The sequence below is a fragment of the Aotus nancymaae genome, unplaced genomic scaffold (genome assembly GCF_030222135.1).
Source record: "Aotus nancymaae isolate 86718 unplaced genomic scaffold, 86718_ANA_hifiasm-v0.15.2.pri h1tg000014l, whole genome shotgun sequence".
NCBI classification, from domain to species: Eukaryota; Metazoa; Chordata; class Mammalia; order Primates; family Aotidae; genus Aotus; species Aotus nancymaae.
The window spans coordinates 82,684,284-82,704,920 of record NW_026988425.1 but is presented as its reverse complement, the minus strand read 5'-3'; the positions used below and the strand labels follow the sequence as shown (position 1 = coordinate 82,704,920).

At 35.4% G+C, this 20,637-nt stretch overlaps 1 protein-coding gene and 1 long non-coding RNA gene across 2 annotated transcripts in view; one reads left to right on the top strand and one right to left on the bottom strand.

Annotated features, from left to right (window-relative positions):
- The window catches only part of MBLAC2 (metallo-beta-lactamase domain containing 2), a 25,676-nt gene extending 8,673 nt beyond the window's left edge, over positions 1-17,003 (top strand). Inside the window, exon 2 of the mRNA XM_012477596.2 lies at positions 13,662-17,003. Coding sequence (XP_012333019.1) covers positions 13,662-14,047 — 386 coding nt within the window. The 3' untranslated portion in view covers positions 14,048-17,003. The remainder of the gene's footprint in view (positions 1-13,661) is intronic.
- Positions 14,001-20,637, bottom strand: part of LOC135274881 (uncharacterized) — a 45,443-nt gene continuing 38,806 nt past the window's right edge. Inside the window, exon 3 of the long non-coding RNA XR_010342610.1 lies at positions 14,001-20,637. This is a non-coding gene — a long non-coding RNA (uncharacterized LOC135274881).

Below are 20,637 nucleotides of genomic sequence, written 5' to 3'. Positions count from 1 at the left end.
TCGACTGAGGGGCAGAAGACAGAAGGGGAGACTGAGACAAGTTTTAGAGCAAGAGTGCAGATTTATTAAAAAGCTTTAGAGCAGGCTGGGCACGGTGGCTCAAGCCTGTAATCCCAGCAGTTTGGGAGGCCGAGGTGGGCGGATCACGAGGTCAAGAGATCAAGACCATCCTGGCCAACATGGTGAAACCCGTCTCTACTAAAAATATAAAAATTAGCTGGGCGTGGTGGTGTGCACCTGTAGTCCCAGCTACTAGGGAGGCTGAGGCAGGAGAATTGCTTGAACCCAGGTGGCAGAGGTTGCAGTGAGCTGAGATTGTGCTACTGCACTCCAGCCTGGCGCCTGGCGACAGAGTGAGACTGTCTCAAAAAAAAAAAAAAAAAATCTTTAGAGCAGTAATGAAAGGAAGTAAAGAACACTTAGAAGAAGGCCAGGCTTGTGACTTGAGAGATCAAGTGCATGGTTTGACCTTTTGACTTGGGGTTTTCTATGTCCATATACTTCTGGGGTCTTGCATCCCTTCTCCCCTAATTCTTCCCTTGGAGTGGGCTTTCTGCATGCGCAGTGGCCTGCCAGTGCTTGGGAGGTGAGCATGCACAATTGTTTACTGGGGTTTTATGCATATTCACTTAAAGCATTCTTCCCTTACCAGTCAAATGTCCCTGGAAGGTCACACAACAGTTAAACTCCACCATTTTGCTGCTTAATGCACATGCTTGTATCCACTCACTCACCTCTTAAGATCTTATTGGGAAGCTGCTGATCACCAGTTTCAGGTATTTCTGTCTATTGGGAGACTGCTTTACCCTGGCATGGACTGCAGTCGATTATTAGTTTAGAGATAGTTTCAGCAACCACCTGACCATCACCTGATGATCACCTGACATTCCTGGTGTGTGTGTGTGTGTGGTTGTAGAGAGCTCTCTCCTGCCCTGCTCATGTCTGACTAGCTACCCGGTATAACATTATCACAGGCAAATTCTAGAAGTCTGTACACTATTGCATGCATGAAAAACACCTGGATAACTGCTACTGCTTCTGGTCCTCAAATCATGCTTTGAGCAGTACTATTGTAGAGGCAGATCAGTTTACAATGGAAGAAGGGAAAAATGACAGAGATAATGACAGAAATGGCACTTCAAAAGCAAATAATTGGGAATTCAAAGTATTAAGAGAACCCTTTAGGAAAACTGTTAAAGTCCTTGACTTTTGCCCACAGGACCCTCTATGTGAGAAGAAAATAGCACTTTACAGGGCATAATATTATTACATTTACTCTCACTGCGAACTGTGGCCAAGGTAGATTAGCAAACTACCAGAAAGACTCTCTACTGATAATATTGAATTAATAATTCTTTAAAATGAAATTCCAGCCAAACTGCTTTCCATTTCCCAGTATGTACTGTAAAATTTTAGTCCTGTCTACACCCCTGCAAAAAATTTAGTCCCAGTTTTAAATCATCTTTTTTTTTTTTTAAGTACTAATGTTACTCAAATAATAAGGAATTTCTTTACTCCTAAATTCAGAAAAGAAATAATGTGAATCCCTGGGCTTATAAAGCAAAAGCCAGAAGTACCAGCATATTCAGAAAATATATTTGAAGCATTATGCTTATCTTTAAAATTATTGAATTTTTTTTGCATTCAGTTCTATTATATCCCTTTTCCATAGCTTTTTATGAATTTAGTATAATTCATATACCATAAAATTCACCCATTTAACATGTATAATTCAATGGCTTTTAATATATTCAGTTGTACATCCATTACAATCAATTTGAGGATATTTTTCTTATCTTCCAAACAAATATCCCCCATATCTTTTAGCCATCATCACCCTCAACATCCCCAGACCTTTATCCCCACCCCAGATTTGTCTATTCTGGACATTTCATTTAAATGGAACAATACAGTGTGTGGACCTTCACAATTGCCTTCACTTAGCAATATGATTTCAAGGTTTATCCATGTTGAAGTGTGAATCAGCACTTTATTTTTGTTACCAAATAATATTTCATTTTATGAATATGTGTCATATTTTAATACCCATTCACTCATTGCTGTACATTTGGATTATTTCCACTTATATCCTTTTTAACAGCTTTATTAAGGTATATTTACACACCATAAATATACACACTTTAAGTATATGGTTTGATGAATTTTAGGAGATGTATACATGCATGCAACTATAACCACAGTTAAGTTCAAGAACACTTGTCACCCCTAAATGTTTCCTCCTGCTTTTTTTTTTTTTTCCAGTCAGCTCCTTCTCCCACCCCTGGCCTCACTCATCTGTTTTGTGTCACTATAGTTTTGATTTTCTGAAAATTTTCTATAAATACAGTCATGCCGTATATATATAATTTTGTGTCTCCCATCTTCCATTTCACATCTTTTGGATATTTAACCATATTGTTGCATCTATTAATAATTCATTCCTTTATATTTCTGATAAATATTCCATTGTATGAATATAGCATTTTATTTATCTCTTCACCTGTTAAAGGAAATTTAAATCTTTCCAGTTTGGAACTGCTATGACTAATTCTGCCATGAACATTTACATACAAGTCTTTGTGTGGATGCATGTTTTCATTTCCCTTAGTAGACACCTAGGAACAAAATTCCTGGGTCATATGGTAAACGTATGTTAATTTCTAAAGAATGTGCCAAATTGGTTTTCAAAGTGATTATACCATTTTATATTCCTAACTGCAGTGTGTAAGGATTCCATTTTTTCAATATCTTTTTCTTTAAAATTTTTTTTAATTTCAGTAGGTTTTTGGAGGAACAAGTGGTATTTGGTTACATGAATAAGTTCTTTAGCGATGATATCTGAGATTTTGGTGCACTCATCACCCAAGCAGCATACACTGTACCCAAGTTGTAGTCTTTTATCTCTCACCACTCCACACACTTTCCCCCAAGTCCCCAAAGTTCAGCGTCATCATTCTTTTCCTTTACATCCTCATAGCTTTGCTCCCACATATGAGTGAGAACATTTGATGTTTGGTTTTTCATTCCTGAATTACTTCACTTAGAATAATAGTATCCAGTTCCATCCAGGTTGCTATGAATGTCATTATTTTGTTCCTTTTTATGGCTGAGTAGTATTCTGTGATATATACACTTACCACATTTTCTTTATCTGCTTGTTGATTGATGGGCATTTGAGATGGTTCCATATTTTTGCAATTGAAAATTGTGCTGCTATAAACATGGGTGTGCAAGTATCTCTTTTGTATCCTGACTTCTCTTCCTCTAGGGAGATACCTAGTAGTGGGATTGCTGGATCAAACAGATCTACTTTTAGTATTTTAAGGAATCTCCACACCATTTTCCATAGTGGTTGTAGTAGTTTACATTTACACCAACAGTGTAAAAATGTTCCCTTTTCACTGCATCCATGCCAACATCTATTATTTTTTGATTTTTTTGATTATAACCATTCTTGCAGGAATAATGTGGTATTGCATTGTGGTTTTGATTTGCATTTTCCTGACACTTAAGTGATGTCAAGCATTTTTCCATATGCCTGTTGGCCATTTGTATATCTTCTCTTGAGAATTGTCTATTCATGTCCTTAGCCCCTTTTTGATGGGATTGTTTGTTTTCTTCTTGTTGAATTGTTTGAGTTCTTTGTAGATTCTGGATATTAATCCTTTGGGGGATGTATTGATTGTGAAGATTTTCTCCCATTCTGTGGTTTGTCTGCTTACTCTGCTGATTATTTGTTTTGTTGTGCAAAGCTTTTTAGTTTAATTCAGTCCCATCTATTTATTTTTGTTTTTATTGCGGTTGCTTTTGGGTTCTTGGTCACGAAGTCTTTGCCTAAGCCAGTGTCTAGAAGAGTTTTTCTGACGTTATTGTCTAGAATCTTTAGGGTTTCAGTTCTTAGATTTAAGTCTTTGATCCATCTTGAGATGATTTTTGTATAGGATACGAGATGAGGATCCAGTTTTATTCTTCTACACGTGGCTTGCCAATTATCCCAGCACCATTTGGTATCCTTTTCTCACTTTATATTTCTGTTTTCTTTGTCGAAGATCAGTTGGCTGTATTTGGCTCTATTCTTGGGTTCTCTATTCTGTTCCATTAGTCTGTGTGTCTGTTTTTATACCAGTACCATGCTGTTTTGGTAACTATGGCCTTATAGTATAGTTTGAAGTCAGGTAATGTGATGTCTCCAGATTTGTTCTTTTTGCTTAGTCTTGCTTTGACTAGGCAGGCTCTTTTTTGGTTTCATATGAATTTTAGGATTGTTTTTCTAGTTCTCTGAAGAATGATGGTGGTATTTTGGTAGAATTACATTGAATTTGTAGATTGCTTTTGGTGGTATGGTCATTTTCACAATATTGATTCTACCCATCCATGAGCATGGAATCTGTTTCCATTTGTTTGTGTCATCTGTTATTTCTTTCAGCAGTGTTGTATAGTTTTCCTTGTAGAGGTCTTTCATGTCCTTGGTTAGGTATACTCCTAAGTATTTTATTTTTATTTTTTACAACTATTGTGAAAGAGGTTGAGTTTTTTATTTGATTTTCAGCTTGGTCGCTGTTGGTGTATAGCAGAGCTACTGATTTGTTTACATTAATTTTGTATCCTGAAACTGTTGACTTACCAGTTCTACAAGCTTTTTGAATGAGACTTTTAAGACTTTCTAGGTGTATAATCATGTCATCAGCAAACAGTGACAGTTTGACTTCCTCTTTACCAGTTTGGATGCCCTTTATTTCTTTCTCTTGTCTGATTGCTCTGGCTAGGACTTCCAGTACTATATTGAATAGAAGTGGTGAAAGTGGGCATCCTTGTCTTGTTCCAATTGTCAGGGGGAATGCTTTCAACTTTTCCCCGTTCAGTATAATATTGGCTGTGGGTTTGTCGTTGGTGGCTTTTATTATTAAGGTATGTTCCTTCTGCCATTTTGTTGAGGGGTTTAATTATAACGGGATGCTGAATTTTGTCAAATACTTTTTCTTCATCTATTGAGATCATCATGTGATTTTTGTTTTGAGTTCTATTTAGGGTGGTGTATCACATTTATTGACTTGGGTCTAAACCATCCCTGCATCCCTGGTATGAAGCCCACTTGATAATGGTAGTTTATCTTTTTGATATGCTATTGGATTCAGTTCACTATTATTTTGTGAACTAGTATTCAGTTCACTAGGATTTTTGTATCTATGTTCATCAGGGATATTGGTCTGTAGTTTTCTTTTTTGTTATGTCCTTCCCAGATTTTGGTATTAGGGTGATAGTGGCTTCATAGAATGATTTAGGGAGGATTCCCTCTCTTTCATTTGGACCAGTGTCAATAGCATTTGTACCAATTCTTCTTTGAATGTCTAATAGAATTCAACTGTGAATCTATCTGGTATTGGACTTTTTTTTTTTTTTAATTACCATTTCAGTGTTGCTGCTTGTTATTGGTCTGTTAGAGATTCTATATCTTCCTGGTTTAATCTAGGAGGGTTGTTTGTTTTCAGGAGTTTATCTATCTCCTCTAGGTTTTCTAGTTTATATGTGTAAAAGTGTTCATATTAACCTTGAATAATACTTTGTATCTCTGTGGTATCAGCTGTAATATCTCCTGTTTCATTTCTAATTGAGCTTATTTGGATATTCTCTCTTCTGTTCTTGGTTAATCTCACTAATGGTCTGTCAATTTTATTTATCTTTTCAAAGAACCAGCTTTCTGTTTCATTATCTTTTGTGTTTTTTAAAATTTCAATTTAGTTCTGCTCTGATCTTGGTTATTTCTTTTCTTCTGCTCAGTTTGGGTTTGGATTGTTCTTGTTTCTCCAGTTCCATGGGGTGTGACCTTAGATCGTCTATTTATGCTACTTTTTTTTTTGAGACAGAGTTTCGCTCTTGTTACCCAGGCTGGAGTGCAATGGCGTGATCTTATTTATGCTACTTTTTGATGTAGGCATTTAATGTTATGAACCTTCCTCTTAGCACTGCTTTTACTGTATCCCAGAGATTTCAATAGGTTGTGTGTCACTAGTGTTTAGTTTAAAGAATTTTTAAATTTCCACCTAGATTTCATTGTTTACCCAATAATCATTCAAGAGCAGGTTATTTAACTTCTATGCATTTGCATGGTTTTGAGGGTTTCTTTTGGAGTTGATTTCCAATTTTATTCCATTGTGGTCTGAGAGAGTACTTGATATAATTTTAATTTTCATAAATTTACTGAGTCCTGTTTTGTGGCCTATCATGTGGTCTATCTTGGAGAATGTTCCATGTGCTGATGAATAGAATGTAAGAAATCAAAAACATGATACAAGATAAGAAACACAAATTCTTCAGTGAAATAGATAGCATAGATAAAAAACAATCACAACTTCTGAAAATCAGGGACACATTTAGAGAAATTCAAAATGCACTGGGAAGTCTCAGCAATAGAATCAACCAGCAGCAGAAAGAACCTCAGAGCTTGAAGACCTGGCTTTTGAATTAACCCAATCCATCAAAGACAAAGTAAAAAGAATTTTAAAAATGAACAAAGCCTCCAAGAAGTCTGAGGCTATTTAAATGTCCAAATCTAAGAATAATTGGTGTTCCCAAAGATGAAGAGAAATCTAGAAGTTTGGAAAACCTATTAGAGGGAATAATCAAGGAAAACTTCCCCAGCCTTGCTAGAGATCTAGACATCCAAATACAAGAATCTCAAAGAACACCTGAGCAATTCATCACAAAAAGATCATCACCTAGGCACATCATCATTAGGTTATCTAAAGTCAAGATGAAGGAAGAATCATAAGAGCTGTGAGACGAAAGCATCAGGTAACCCATAAAGGAAAACCTATCAGATTAACAGTGGATTTCTCATCAAAAACTACCTGCTAGAAGGATTGGGGTCCCATTTTTAGTCTCCTTAAACAAAACAATCATCAGCCAATAATTTTGTATCCAGTGAAACTACACTTCATAAATGAAAGAAAGATAACAGTCTTTTCCAGACAAACAAATGCTGAGAGAATTCGCTACTACCAAGCAAGCACTACAAGAACTGATAAAAGGAGTTCTAAATCATGAAACAAAGCCTTGAAATACACCAAAATAGAATCTTCCTTAAAGCATAAATTTTACAGGACCTATATAACAATAACACAATGAAAAAAAAAAAAGCTGTTCAGGTAACAAATAGCTCTATGAATAGAATAGTACCTCACATCTCAATACTAACATTGAAGGTAAATGGCCTATATCCTCCACTTAAAAGATACAGAATGGCAGAGTGGGTAAGAATTCACTAACTAAGTTTCTGCTGTCTTCAGGAGACTCACCTAACACATAAAGACTCACATAAACTTAAGGTAAAAAGGTAGAAAAAGATTTTCCATGCAAATAGACACCAAAAGTGGGCAGGCTTATATCAGACAAAACAAATTCTAAAGCAACAGCAGTTAAGACAAAGACAACATTATATAATGATAAAAGGACTAGTCCAATAGGAAAATATCACAATTCTAAATATATATGCACCTAACACTGGAGCTCCTAAATTTATAAAATAATTACTATGAGACCTAAGAAATGAGATAGATGGCAACACAGTAATAGTGGGGAACTTTAATACTCCACTGATAGCACTGGACAGGTCATCAAGATGGAAAGTCAACAAAGAAACAATCTGTTCTATACTCTAGAACAAATGGACTTTTACAGAATTACAGATATTTACAGAACATTCCACCCAACACCACATCTTTTTCTTTTTCCTTTTTCTTTTTCTTTCTTTCTTTTTTTTTTTTTTTTGATACAGCATCTCACTCTTCACCCAGGCTGGAATGCAATGGTGCAATCTCACTGCAACCTCTGCCTCCTAGGTGCAAGCAGTTCTCCTGCCTCCGCCTCCTAAGTAGCTGGGATTATAGGCATGTACCACGATGCCTGGTGAATTTTGTTTTTAGTAGAGATGGAGTTTCACCTTGTTGGCCAGGCTGGTCTTGAACTCCTGACCTCAAGCAATCTGCCCACCTCAGCCTTCCAGAGTGCTGGGATTACAGGCATGAGCCACTGTGCCCATCTCACATCTTTTTCAACACTTGGTTTTGTTAATCCTTTTCAATTTAGCCATTCTAGTGAGTGTGTAGTGGTACTTCATTGTGATTTAATTTGCATTCACTAAAAACTAATGATGTTGAGCATCTTTTTGGTACTTATTTGCTAATCAGATATCCTTTTTATAAAAGGGTATTTTAAAATATTTTCTTCCTTTTAAAAATTGAACTATTTTATTATTGAGTTGTACAAGCTCTAAATATATTCTTAATACAAGATTTTATCAGATATACATTTTGCAAATATGTTCTCCCATTGTGTGGCCTACCTTTTCATTTTCTTAATGGTGTCTTTTTAAGCAAGAAAGCTGATAACTTGGATGAAGTCCAGTTAGTAATTTTTGTCTCATGCTTTATGATTGTTGTGTCGTATTTAAGAGCTCTATGTCTAGCCCAAGATCATAAAATTGTTCTCCTAATTTTTCTCTAGAATTTCCCATATTTAGGTTTATGACCTATTTTCAGTTAATTTCTGTGAATATTGTGAAGTAAAGGTTGAGAGGTTCTCAGTCCTTATTTGTTTGTCTGCAAATGGATATAGAATGTATCCCAGTCCAATTTGTTGAAAAGACTATCTTTCTACACGTTTAATTATCTTGGTTGACCTTTGTCAGATACCCATTGACAATACTGTGTCTACTTTCAGACTCTCTGTTCTCTTCCATGAATTATGTCTATTTAACCAGTAACACAATATCTTGATTACTGTAGCTTTATTGTACACTTGATCTTAGCCAAAAGACCGAGAAGGAGTATTTTATTGTAACTCTTGAAATTAGATAGTATACATCCTCTATGTTCCTCTTTTTCATAATTGTATTGGCTATTCTAGGTCATTTGCATTTCCACGTGAAATTTAGAGTCAGATTTTCAGTTGCTTCAAAAAAAGGTCAAGATTTTGATTTAGATTATGTTGAATTTTTACTGGCCATTACAGTAGCCACTAGCCATGTATGGTTATCAAATTTAAATTAAGATTGCTGGATGTGGTGGCTCACCTGTAGTCTCAGCTCCTTAGGAGGCTGAGTCTGGAGGATCATTTAAGGCCAGGAGTATGGGACTAGTAAGGCAACAAAGTGAGATCCTGTCACTAAAAAAAGTGTTTAAGTTAGCTAGGCTGTTGTTATATACCTGTAGTCCCAGCTACTTGGAAGGATACCTTGAGCCCAGGAGTTCAGGGGTTATAGTGAGCTATAAGCAATCCAATGCACTTCAGCCTGAGTGACAGAGATTCCATCTCTTTAAAAACATAATTAAGATTGGTTAGAATTAAAAATTTAATTCCTTAAATGTACTAGCTTTATTTCAAGCGCCATTAGTCACACCATATTGAACAGTATTGAGAATCAACATTTCAATCATTGCAGAAAGTTTTATTAGGCATTGTAGCTGTTGGAAAAATTGGGTTACATTACCATCATAGCAATATTGAGTCTTAGTGATATTGAGACAGTCAGTAAGCATAGCCTCTCTCTCTTTTTATTTAGATCTTCTTTAATTTATTTTGACAGTGTTTTTGTAGTTTTCATTATACAGTGTTCATATATTATAAAACATCTTTTGTTAAATTTTTTCCCAAGTATTTTATTCTTTGTGATGCTATTTTGAGTCAAATGTTTTAAAATTCATTTTTGATAGTCAGTTGTAGCATATAGAAATACAGTTTATCTTTTTATGTTCATCTTGTATCCTGTGACATTGCTAAACTTGTTTTTTATTTCTCTAGCTTTTTCCTACTTTACTTAGGACTTTCTGTATATAAGATTATGTCTAAATAGAGATTTACTTTTTTTTTCCTAATCTGTGTGACTTTACTCTCTTTTTCTTGGCTTATTACACTGGCTAGGATCTTCAGTATAATGTTGAATAGAAATGGTAAGAGCAGACATTCTTGCCTCGTTATCTTAGGAGACTTTCTATTCAAAGAGGTATTTCCTGTAGGTGTTCATAAGTGATCTTTATCAAGTTCAGAACCTTCCCCAATGATTCCTAGTTGGCTGGAAGTTTTTATCATGAATGAGAATTGGATTTTGTCATGAGCTTTTTATGTATCAATTGAGATAATCATATGGCTTTCTCCTTTATTAATACAGTACATTACATTAATTTATTTTCACTAGTTAAACCAAACAATATTTCTGGGGTGAACTCCTCTTGGTCATTTTCCTATTTATAAGTTGCTGGATTTGATTTGTCAATATTTTGTCAAGAATTTTAAGACAGCATTCATTAGATATATTTGTGTATAGGCTTTTTTGTTTTGTTTTGTTTGAAAGAGTCTTTGTTGTTCAGGTTAGAGTGCAGTGGCACCATCATAGATCTCTGCAACCTCAAACTTCTGGGCTCAAGCAATCCTTCCACCTCAGCTTCCTGAGTAGCTGGACTACAGGCCCAAAACACCCTGCTTGGCTTTTAAAATTATTATTTATTTTTAATTTTTATAGAGACAGAGGTCTCACTGTTTTGCCCAGGCTGGTCTTGAACTCCTGGCCTCAAGCAATCCTCCCATATGTTGCCAAAGTGATGGAATTATAGGAGTGAGTCACCATACCAGGCTTGATTTTGTTGTTATTTATTTTAATATATTGTCTTTGGTTTTTATGAGGGTAATAATTGAGTTAGATTTCTCATCTATATTCTGAAAGTCTTTATATGGGTTGAAATTATATAGGGTTGAAATTGTCCCATTTAAAAATGATTGACAGAATTGATCAATGAAGCCTTCTTTGAGCCCATACTTTTCTTTGTGGGGAGACGTTAAATTGTTAATCAATTTCTTTGCTTGATATAGGTTTATTTAGATTTCATTTCTTCTTGGATCAATTTTGATGATTTATCTCTTTTTAAGAATATGTTCATTTCAAATAAGTTGTCAAATGTGTTGGCTTAAAATTGTTCATAATATTCCCTTATTCTCCTTTTAATTTCCTTAGAGTCTGTAGTCATGTTTCTTCTTTCATTCCTATTTTTGCAAGTTGTATCTTCTCTAATTTTTTTCTTGATTTGTCTGGCTAAAGGTGTATCAATTTTGTTGTAGTTTTCAAATAAATAACTGTTGGTTTCATCTGTTTTTCTCTGTTGCTATTTGTATTCATTTATTTTTGCTCTGTCCTTTATTTCCATTAATACTAATTTTGTGTTTGATTTTTTCTTCTTTTTGTAACTTCTCAGGATAGTAAGTTTGATTATTGATTTTAAACATTTAATCCTTTATAAAATAAGCATTTAAAACAATAAATTTTCTTCTAAATACTGCTTCAGCTGTATTCTGTACATTTTGATATGTTTTGATTTTGCTTTCATTCATTCAAAATATTTTTATATTTCCCTTTGATTTCTTTTTGATCCATAAACTATGTAGAAGTTTGCTGTTTGCTTTACATATGTTTGAATATTGCCCATATTTATTTTTGTTCTTCCTAATTTGTTATTTTTTGTTTATTAAAAATACATTATAAGGCTGGGTACAGTGGCTCATACCTGTAATCCCAGCACTTTGGGAGGTTGGAGAGGGAGGATTGCTTGAGGCCAGACTTGCCAAGATGGTGACCAGCCTGACCAACATGGCAAAACCCTGTCTCTATTAAAAATATAAAAATTAGCCAGACGTGGTGGCACACGCCTATAATTCCAGCTATGCACCAGTCTGAGGTGTGAGAATTGTTTGAACCTGGAAGACAGAGGTTGCAGCAAGCCAAGATCGCCCCACTGCATGCCAGCCTGGGCAAGAGAGTGAAACTCTGTTTCAGAAAAAACAAACCAAAAAAACCCTACACGTTATACATTTTCTGTTCATTTTTTTATTTCTAATTTAATTATGTTGTGGTCAGAGAACATACTTTGTATGGTTTTATTCCTTTTATATTTATTGATTCTTGCTTTATAGCCTGTCGAATATTTCAACTGCAATTGAAAAGAATGTGTACTTTGCTATTTTGGAGTAAAGTGTTTTATTTTTGTCAGGTCAAGTTGGTTGATAGAGTTGTTCAGGTCTTCCATATCCTCACTGATTTTCTATTTACTTGTTTTATGAATTACACAGAAAAGAATATTGAACTCTCCAAGTATAATTGTTGAATTGTTTATTATTTATTTCTGTCAGTTTTTGCTTCATGCATTTTTGGTGTCCGTTTTAGATGCATATACATTTATAATTGTTACTTTTCTATGTATTGATTTAATGTATAATATTCTCATAAAATTACTTCTTTAGTAATATTCCTCATGTAAAAATTAATTTTGTCTTACATTAATACGGTTCCCCTAGTTCTCTTATCAGTAATAGTTAATATGGTTAAGCTTTTCAACCTATGTGTGTCTTTAGCCTTATAATTTCTTTCTTGTAGACTGCATGTATCTTGATTTTTAATCCAGTCTGACAATCTCTGCCTTTTTATGTTTACCAGTTTACCAAATCCTGATTATTACACCATTTTGATTCCTCCCCTGCCCCGCCCCGCCCCGCCCCTCCCCGCCCCCGAGATGGAGACTTGTGATCTTGGCTCACTGCAACCTCCACCTCCCAGGTTCAAGTGATTCTCCTGCCTCAGCCTGCTGAGTAGCTGAGACTACGGGTGCATGCCACCACACCTATTAGTTTTTGTAGTTTTAGTAGAGACAGGGTTTCACCGTGTTGGTCAGGATGGTCTCGATCACTTGACCTGGTGATCCTCTCGCCTCGGCCTCCCAAAGTGTTGGGATTATAGGCATGAGCCACCAGCCCGGCTTGTTTTGATTTCTTTATTAATTTTTTAGCTATATATTCTTAAATTTTTTTCCTGTGTATATGCTTACACTAGAGATTACAGTATGAATCCTTTAATTTACCATGATTTACTTCAAGTTAATACTAATTTAATTCCGATGAAACAGAGCAATTTTGCACCCATGTATCTTCATTTCCTCTTTGGTGAGATTTTACCCTATTTGCAAGTTAGCCTGCCAGAATTTAATGTATTCTGACAGAAGACTTGAGGTTCCTGGGTCAGAAATGAAAGAGATTATTACTCACAGCAATAACATTAGAGCATCATCATTTATACCAATTCCTCAGGCCTTAATTCTGACAAGGTAATAAAACAAGAGGCAAAATACAATAAAATTCCCTAGAGTAACATTCATTAATTGTGTCAACAGGATACTGGTACCACAAATGTTCTGAAAAGTAAGTTTCATGATCAAATAAGTTTGAGAAATTGTACAATGATATCTACTTCATGTATATCCACAGTATACATTAATATAATAAAAGTTCAAAGATGTCTTTCTGAAAAGAAAGCTACTTTTCTTTAAAGTGAGAATTCCCCAAATTATTTAACCACAGAATTACCTCCTTTTCGTTTATGTATCATAATAACCTTTAGAAGTACTGTTCCTCTTACTCGGTTTGGCAAACACTGGTCTAGCAAACAATAGGAATTAAATATAGGCAGCTTATTTTTAAATCATCATTAAGAAATACAGTAGTTATGAAATAAAGTAAGTGTCATCTTTTCCAATTTCTTTGGAAGCATATAATGCTCTTTTATTCTTTAAATGCTAAGTCAAGTATACAACATGTTCATCTGTAAACTCTGTTTCCATTTGTAGGGGATGTGATCAACCTTGGTGACAGACAGCTCACTGTTATGCACATGCCAGGTCACTCCAGGGGCAGCATTTGCTTACATGACAAAGACCGAAAGATTCTCTTCAGTGGAGACGTTGTGTATGATGGATCACTGATTGACTGGCTCCCATACAGCAGGATAAGTGACTATGTCGGAACCTGTGAACGTCTAATAGAATTAGTGGACAGAGGTCTGGTAGAGAAGGTGCTTCCTGGGCACTTCAATACCTTTGGTGCTGAAAGGCTTTTTCGATTGGCTTCCAACTATATTTCAAAAGCTGGGATATGTCACAAAGTTTCTACTTTTGCCATGCGATCTCTTGCAAGTTTAGCTCTACGTGTAACAAATTCTAGGACCTCACCCTAGTGTCTATCCTGATAATATATTTTGATTAATTATATACATTAATTCATTCTGTGCTATTTAAATGATTAATAGTGAGCATTTCATGAAATGCTTTTATACCACTATTATATATCAGAGAAAGAAAGATTGAGAATGAATAAGCCAAAAATAAAATTGTTAGTTTAAGTTGTTTTCTTTCTTCCAAGAAAGAAGCCATTTAAATCTGCTTATACTTGCCAAAGCTGTCATCATGTAATACATGCTCTAGAAATGACATAAAGGTTTATGGGGAAGCAAAGAGAGATTTTGTGGCAAAAGAAAGAACTATCCTTGCCTCTGTTTGTCTTGTTTTATTTCCTAGATGACCTAGGAAAAAAGGCATGTAGAGTATTATGTTTATACTTTAAACTTGATATTTTTAGTATATTATTTAAAGATAAAGGTTCTGGGTTTGCAATACATTAGAACTTAATGCAAACATATAAAGTAACATTGAGAATGACAGCTAAAATATTCCATTGTTATGGTCCTGAATTTTTTTATGCTTCTTTTATTTATTTATTCTGTGTGTAATTATAACATACATGACATGTTATGTAATATAACTTATGAAAAGTACAGTGAATTTTGCTTTATTGCAAAGCTTTAAATATAAATTGCAGAGTGCTTCAGTAAAAAGCTACTATATATTGTTGTTTGTTATGTAAGTAATATTTTCAATTATGAAAGTGAAATGCAAATGTCTGTAATCTAACTACAAATTGTCAGATTTCTCAAAAGGACACTGTCAGGCATATTTGAAAATATACACATTGAGAATAATTTTTTATTATTGTATCCTATTTTAATATTAACAGCTATTATAAACAAAATTTTCCTGTTAAATAGATACTTCAGTATTATGTTACGTTTTACAGTATTAAAACAACTATGAAGATCTACAACTATTCTTTTACTTAACATGCATATGTACTACAGAGGGATTTTTTAATTAACTGCAAATGTGCATTAGCTATTGACTTAGAGTGAATTGCCTTTTGTATCCTGATTCACAACACCTATTCCTGTTCAGTATTCTTTGTCTTGAATAGAGAAGTCTATGTTCATAAAGTCCTAGAAAAGGTTATACCACTATTTAGTAAAATGTTTGGTTTGGTGCTCCTAATAATAATTTGTTAAAAGGCCTTTTAGAATATTTCATGAAGGGTTTTAAACCATTTTTCCCACTGCCTTTTTATTACTGACATATCTAAAACCAAACTGAAATCGCTTTAGAAATCAGATTTTTTAATGTTAGGAAGTTCCAGCAATTTTGGTTTCTGAAAAATTATGAAACTTTTCTACCCTACAGATGCCCAGATTCTTTAGTTTTTTTATTCATTCAACATATACACACATAAACATACACATACACAAACACAACCCCACGTGCATACATACAGTCACATCTATACATGAGTAGCACAGCACTAAACACTGTGGAGGCTTAAAAAGTCAAAGACAACATTATAGCTAAAAATTGAAAGCACACAAAATATAAATAATAATATATGCAAGTTAATATACATTATACATGAGTGTAAGGGACATAAATGGAGGGGTGTGAACCTTGGTTAGGGAAAGTTTCCTGGAGGAGGGGTTTTTGAGTCAAGTTTGGAAGGACGAACTTGTTAGATAGTCAGGGTAGGAAACAAAACAATCTAAGAATAGGGATATAAGCATTGCTAGTCTAGAATGGTCTATTCCTTGTGAAAATATAAATTTAATTTTCAGGAGTCAGATATATTCCAAACACCACATATTTAGCATGAGAAAAATTCATTTGTGATTGTATATATGAGCCATTCTTAATGTGAGACAAGCTGAACTGCCACATGCCACCAAATGAACCTTTACTTCGATCAAAAAGGAGGGCATGACTGGTTCAATTATATTAATAGAATATCATGGGCATTTCTCTGTGATGGTCATTCAAGGCAGTAGGTTTGTTTCAACGGAGTGCAACATTGAGAATAATGATTTGGTTCAGGGCAACTACAAACAATCACTTACTAAGCCTTAAATAAAGCCATTATTTTTATATCAGTAGCACAAAGGAAAACCAAAAGTCCTTAACCATTGACCATTTTTATCATATTTTTGGCTTTTTTTAAAAAAAATCAGGGTATAGTAGGCACTAAGTTTTATTAGGAACTATTTAAACCTGCTAAAGGATTTACTTATAAAAAGTACAATTTTTTCAAAACACATTGATATTATTTTTAATTTCCCAATTTTTTCAGTTTTTTAAATTGTACCACAACATAGGACTGTGATATTTTGCTATTACTTCAATGTGAATAAATTGGGTAAAGGATATCATTTATTGAGTGCCCATGCTGTACATTTAAAATATGCATTATTTAATTTAGTCTTAGTCCCAGCACCGAAAGGTAATCAACCAGCTTCAAACAACACAATTTTGGACAAAGCTGAACACAGGTCTGTCTGCCCTACACTTCTCTTTCTCTTATATCTGCACAATAGCAGAAAATTGGCAAAGTGTATTTTTACTTTCCAAGATGCCACATGTGCCAAGAATAAATCAAATGATGTTAAACATGATAACATATCTTTAAAAAGCTTTTCAAAATATATTTTCACCCTGACAGTGACCCTTGTAACTTAACGATTTTTGGAAATATTAGTATGTAAGTATAATTCAAAGTTGTCAAAATGTAAAACATTTAGAAGTAATTTTTATTATTTACATTGTTAATACTTATTCACTGGAAATTCGTTTTCCTTACTGGATGTTTTCTTTCAACTCAGAAGCCTAAACAAACAAAAACCTTGTGTATTATCCTGATATAGTTGACTAAATGTATTTGTTCCTATATGGATAGTAGTATGAATGTGACATGCACCAATTGTCCTATTATAATTATTTTCAGATAAGTGTAAGTAAGCATTTGTGTAATAAATATTCAAGTTATCATTTTATTTTAATCTGTAATTGATAGTTTTATAACATTAGCAAGTTTCTGTTTATTTTCTTGCAAGGATATTTCCTGTCCAAAGTGTAGTTTTGAGAAGCACATGGTCAATAAGATATTAAATTTGTGAGAAAGGATAGAGAACCCAGAAACAGAAAAATACTCATATAAGCCTTTAGCAATTAATAAATATGACAATTCAAATCAATGGGTAAAAGACTATTAAATAAATGTTACAACTGTTGATACAGGAAAAATGGCCCCTGCCATTATAAAAGTAAATTTCGAATGAGTTAAAGACCTAAATGTGAAAATCAGAACCACACATGTATTAAAGGAAAATCATATTTAGCCCCCTAGGATGGGGAAGGTCTGCCTTATATAGACACAAAAAGCAAAATCACACCAAAATTTTAAATGTCTTAGAATTTAGATGAAATACAAAGAGGAATATTAGAAAAAATACTCATAATTTGTATAACCTAAAATAATTTAGCAAATACAAAGAATGCCTACAAATCAGTAAGAAAAAGATAAACTACTGTAAGGCAGGAAAGACCTTTCTTCTACCCTCTTAAATTCTGTGGCTGGGCCTGAGAATTAAACTGACAAAAGACAGATTAACAGGAGAAAAGCACAAGCATACAAATTTTATTTAATGTTAATATTTTTATGTATAACACAGGACTTCATGAAGACCTGTAGAAGCAAATTGGCCTGAGCACTTTTATACCATTTTAACAAAGGATGATAAATTGTAGAGGTGTGACAAGACAAAGAAAAACATAGTTTTGGCTAAGGGTGGTAAATTGTAGAAAATTGAATAGAAAATATATGGGAGACACTAATGGAAGATGAGGATTATTTTCGGTTTGTTTATGCAGATTTATTTTGACATAACTCTTCATCTCCAGTGAGAAGAATCTTCTCTGTATGGTATGGTGGAGAAGGGTACCTCTCTTATGGGAAATGTTATGCCCTGCTTTTGGGTAGCAAGGGGGTACCTGCATTTTGTCAGTTACCTTCAGTTCAAAATAATCAGTATACCAAAAAGTGGCACATTTGGGGGTACCATGTTCTAATCTCCTTCACTACGTACTGTAAAAAATGGGTAAATTGAGCCAGGCACAGTGGCTCATGCCTGTAATCCCAGCACTTTGGGAGGCTGAGGGAGGTGGATCACCAGGTCAGGAGTTCAAGACCAGCCGGACCAACATGGTGAAACCCTGTCTCTACTAAAAATACAAAAATTAGCCGGGTGAATTAGCTGGATGTGGCAGTGCCTGCCTGTAGTCCCAGCTACTCGGGAGGCTAACACAGGAGAATTGCTTGAACCCAGGAATCAGAGGTTGCAGTGAGCTGAGATTGTGCCACTGCACTCCAGCCTGGGTGACAGAGCGAGACTCCATCTCAAAAACAAACAAACAAAGAGGGTAAATTACACGAACAGGTTACTCATAGGAGAGGAAAAACAAAAGGCCAATAAACACATAAGATAACGCTGAACCTCACTAGGAACCAGGGAAATGCAAATTAAAATAATGAGATAGTTTAACCTGATTGGTAAATTTTAAGAAGATTGAGTGCCGGGCGCGGCGGCTCACGCCTGTAATCCCAGCACTTTGGGAGGCCGAGGTGGGTGGATCACGAGATCAAGAGATCAAGACCATCCTGGTCAACATGGTGAAACCCCGTCTCTACTAAAAATACAAAAAATTAGCTGGGCACGGTGGCGCTTGCCTATAATCCCAGCTACTCAGGAGGCTGAGGCAGGAGAATTGCCTGAACCCAGGAGGTGGAGGTTGCGGTGAGCTGAGATCGCGCCATTGCACTCCAGCCTGGGTAACAAGAGCGAAACTCCGTCTCAAAAAAAGAAGATGCAGTACTGATAAGAGTAAGTGGCTATTTCATGCTGTGCTGCCAGAAGTATAAAGTGCTGCACCATTTGGGAGGCAATTTTGAAGTATGATTTGGCACCATCAATCTTTGCGTTAAGAAGGGCAGTTTGAGTATACACACTGCCCTCTGCTCTTTTCTGAAACTCTTAATAAAATGACAGGAAAGACATTTTTTAAAATGGCATAAACTCAGAGAACAACAAGAACGGCAAAGGATACAACAGCAACAACTTTTCTGGACACCAAAAAGCTGATGGATGAATGAAAACTGATTTGACAAACCCAAAAAAGCTGAAAACTAGGCCAGGAATGAGAAAACCCAACAATTGATCTTATAGCACAAAACCCCATAAAAAGCTTAGAAATTGATACTACTAGGTGACTCTGAGAGAGAAGTTAAGGGTCTTTTCGATTCAAATTTTGTTTGTGATTTAGACCACCAAATCCCTCCTTTACATTATTAAGCAATTTTCTCTCCCCAACTTCACGGACTATTGGGGGTCAATATAGATTTGCCATGAAGTAAAGTATGCTATAGTTTCAGGCTGCTCCACTTCCATGAGCCCCTTCCAAGAACCTAGGAGGGGCCTGAGATATGTGTTAAATGGTCTTTTCTTTTTTTAAAACAGGGTCTCACTCTGTCACCCAGTCTGTAGTGCAGTGGTTTGATCACGGCTCACTGCAGCCTCAACCTCCAGGGCTCAGGTGATCCTCCCACTGCAGCTTCCCAAGTAGCGGGGACTACAGGCATGCACCACCACACCCAGCTAGTTTTTCTATTTTTAGTAGAGCTGGGGTTTCACTATGTTGCCCAGGCTGGTCTTCAAATCCTGAGCTCAATCAATCTGCTTGTCTTGGCCTCCCAAAGTGCTGGGATTACAGGCATGAGCCACCATGCCTGGCAGGTCTATGTTTTTTTTTTTTAATTCGCAAAAGTTATTTTTGCATTCATTCTCTCAAAGCCCCCAAATTCCATATGCTTCAGGGCCCACAAAACTGAGATCTGCTCTGGGCTAGAGGATTTTTTACCTGGATAAAATAGTGGAATTTTATTTTGAGGAGACAAAACTTTATTAAGACTTGGGCCCTATATTGAAAAAGAAATTTGGCAAAGGTTAATATACAGTAAAAGGCCCAGCATGGTGGCTCACATCTGTAGTCCCAGCACTTTGGGAGGCCGAGGTGGGTGGATCACCTGAGGTCAGGAGTTCAAGACCAGCCTGGCCAACGTGGTGATACCCTGTCTCTACTAAAAATACAAAAATTAGCCAGTTGTGGTGATGGGCACCTGTAATCCCAGTGACTCCAGAGGCTGAGGCATGAGAATTGCTTGAACCTGGGAGGTAGAGATTGCAGTGAGCCAAGATCATGCCACTGTACTCCAGCCTGGGCAACAAAGCGAAACTCTGTCTTAAAAAAAAAAAAAAAAAAAAAATCAAAAGTTTGCATGCAAAAGTAAAGACCTGCCATTCTCATACTCTTGACACAGTTCAAAGAATGCGTGTAGGTAGGATCACACCCTCCCAGTATGAAGGTTGAAAGAGTCTTTTGCAGAAATTTGACTGTAGAGAAATAACTTCATAATATTGAATCTGGAGTCCCCAAGGAAAGGTCCCAGTGAGATTACCCCATAAGATAGCTCACAGTTGTTGAGACTCCCTTTCTTGGTACTCCTACCATAGAACTCTTTAAAGTCTTCTACTGATAAGTTTAAGCATCTATGCCAAAAGCAAACATC